Here is a 1769-nt window from a genome sequence, read left to right as displayed (position 1 = left end):
TTGGGGGCATATTGAGTTATTGGTATTATTTACAGCTTGTTCATTTAATTTGTCTTTCTTTCAATGAAAAAATTACCCATCCATCTTCAATAGAAGTGGAGATATTTTGGATTGAAGGAGGTGGGGGTCACCTGATTTAAGAGGTAAAATTAGCGAGAAAAGGGCCGCCAAAGCTTTGTAAATTCCAAAGCTGGAGAGTCCATGGAAACTGTAATTTTATATTTTTGTGCCTTTAATCAACGTTTTCGGTGAAATCCTCAAAGGAATGTGTTTGTAAATGGACATAAAAGGTGTTGAGCCAAAAAAAACAAAACATTTGATAAAAATTGCTATGCAGGGAAAAAAACTGTTGTTTTCTTCAATCTCATTATTTTGACGAGAGCCCGATTCCACCACGCTGCCTCACATTTTCTTTGATATGCAAAGCTAACAGAACTTTTTTTTAAATAGAGTTAAAATCTTCCTTTTTTTTCTTTTCCTTTTTTTTCCAAGGTTCCACTCACGTGAGGACGAATTTAACTAACTTCCGTCTAAAGAAAATTATTACATTCAATGGCAGACTTAATAACTCTTCGGTTCCCATACCGTGGGAGATTGATGAACATTGCATGCCTACTCTGCTGCTTTGTGAAAGGTGGTTGTTTGAGCAAATTATGAACAATTGTGATTGCGACAGACTTCTTATCTTATGTTCTATACACAATTCTCAACAACCCTGTCTCCAGAGGATCGGGGAAAGACAGCAGCCTGCGTGGAAAAGCCAGAAGAATATCCAACCTAGAGGCATGATCAGCAAGCATACCCTTTCATAGATCATGGAGAAGAGGGAGCAGCTATGGCATTGTGCCGCCTGCAATGATGCCTATTTTCCAACAAAGTAAGTAAGTACACTCAACAAACTTTTGTTCAATTTTAAATTTTGCTGAAAATTAATAACGTTGCATTTCTTACACTGCGATAAAAGCAGGCATAAATCTATACAGATCCAAGGGCAAATAATAGGTAAAGCATTGTGGTGAAATAAGGCGCTCGTAAAAAAAATGAAATCAAAGAAATCTGCACTTCTATGGCCGTTGGACAATCTTTTTTATCCTCCGGATTTTCTTTCTTTTACCTCAAATGTCCATTTGAAAACATATTTACCTTATATGTGGACTTAACTGAATTTGGCAGTCACCAAACTTTGACGGCCAAAATTTCTCGCTAATTTTACCTCTGAAACCAGTCGACCCCCCCCCCCCCCCCAATCCCCCTCCCCGCGGGCCCACCAACCTCCTTCAATTGGAAATCTATTGACTTCTCTTTAAGATAGGATGTGTGTTTTCTTTTTATGGAAATCAAGACAAATGAACAAGATTTAAGATGATACCCAAACTCCTGATGCCGAAAAATTGACGAGCCCGTGATTCCACACAAGACTTAGGTTTTATAACTCGGATTGACAGGTTTCCCCTCTACGCTTGACCAATCTCATCCTCCTCTACAAGCGGGCTATACGGTTTCCTTAATAACGATGGTCGGGAAAGGGACACTGGCAAAAGGGGCGGTCTTTCTTCTTCGCAATCCTTGTCGTGATCTGAAGCCCCGCCCCCTTTCTGCGAGCCGCGTCGTGGAGCGGCCTTGGTGGAGGAGTGGGGCGGAGTCCAGCGGTGACAGGTGGACTTTCGCTTAAGCATTTTGGCGAGGGGGGCGGTCATCTTGGTCCTGGGGATTTGTCTGAAGGGGGAGGTGTGGGGTGGGTGAGGGTTGGGAAAAGTGTGTGTGTGTGG

At 41.8% G+C, this 1769-nt stretch overlaps 1 protein-coding gene across 1 annotated transcript in view; it reads right to left on the bottom strand.

Annotated features, from left to right (window-relative positions):
• Nucleotides 1-842: 842 nt before the first annotated feature.
• The window catches only part of LOC101851224, a 4093-nt gene continuing 3166 nt past the window's right edge, over nucleotides 843-1769 (bottom strand). The window contains exon 5 of the mRNA XM_005108839.3: nucleotides 843-1716. Within this exon, the coding sequence (XP_005108896.1) occupies nucleotides 1455-1716 (262 nt within the window). The 3' untranslated portion in view covers nucleotides 843-1454. The remainder of the gene's footprint in view (nucleotides 1717-1769) is intronic.

The sequence above is a fragment of the Aplysia californica genome, unplaced genomic scaffold (genome assembly GCF_000002075.1).
Source record: "Aplysia californica isolate F4 #8 unplaced genomic scaffold, AplCal3.0 scaffold00726, whole genome shotgun sequence".
NCBI classification, from domain to species: Eukaryota; Metazoa; Mollusca; class Gastropoda; order Aplysiida; family Aplysiidae; genus Aplysia; species Aplysia californica.
This window is presented reverse-complemented; position numbering and strand designations above follow the sequence as displayed.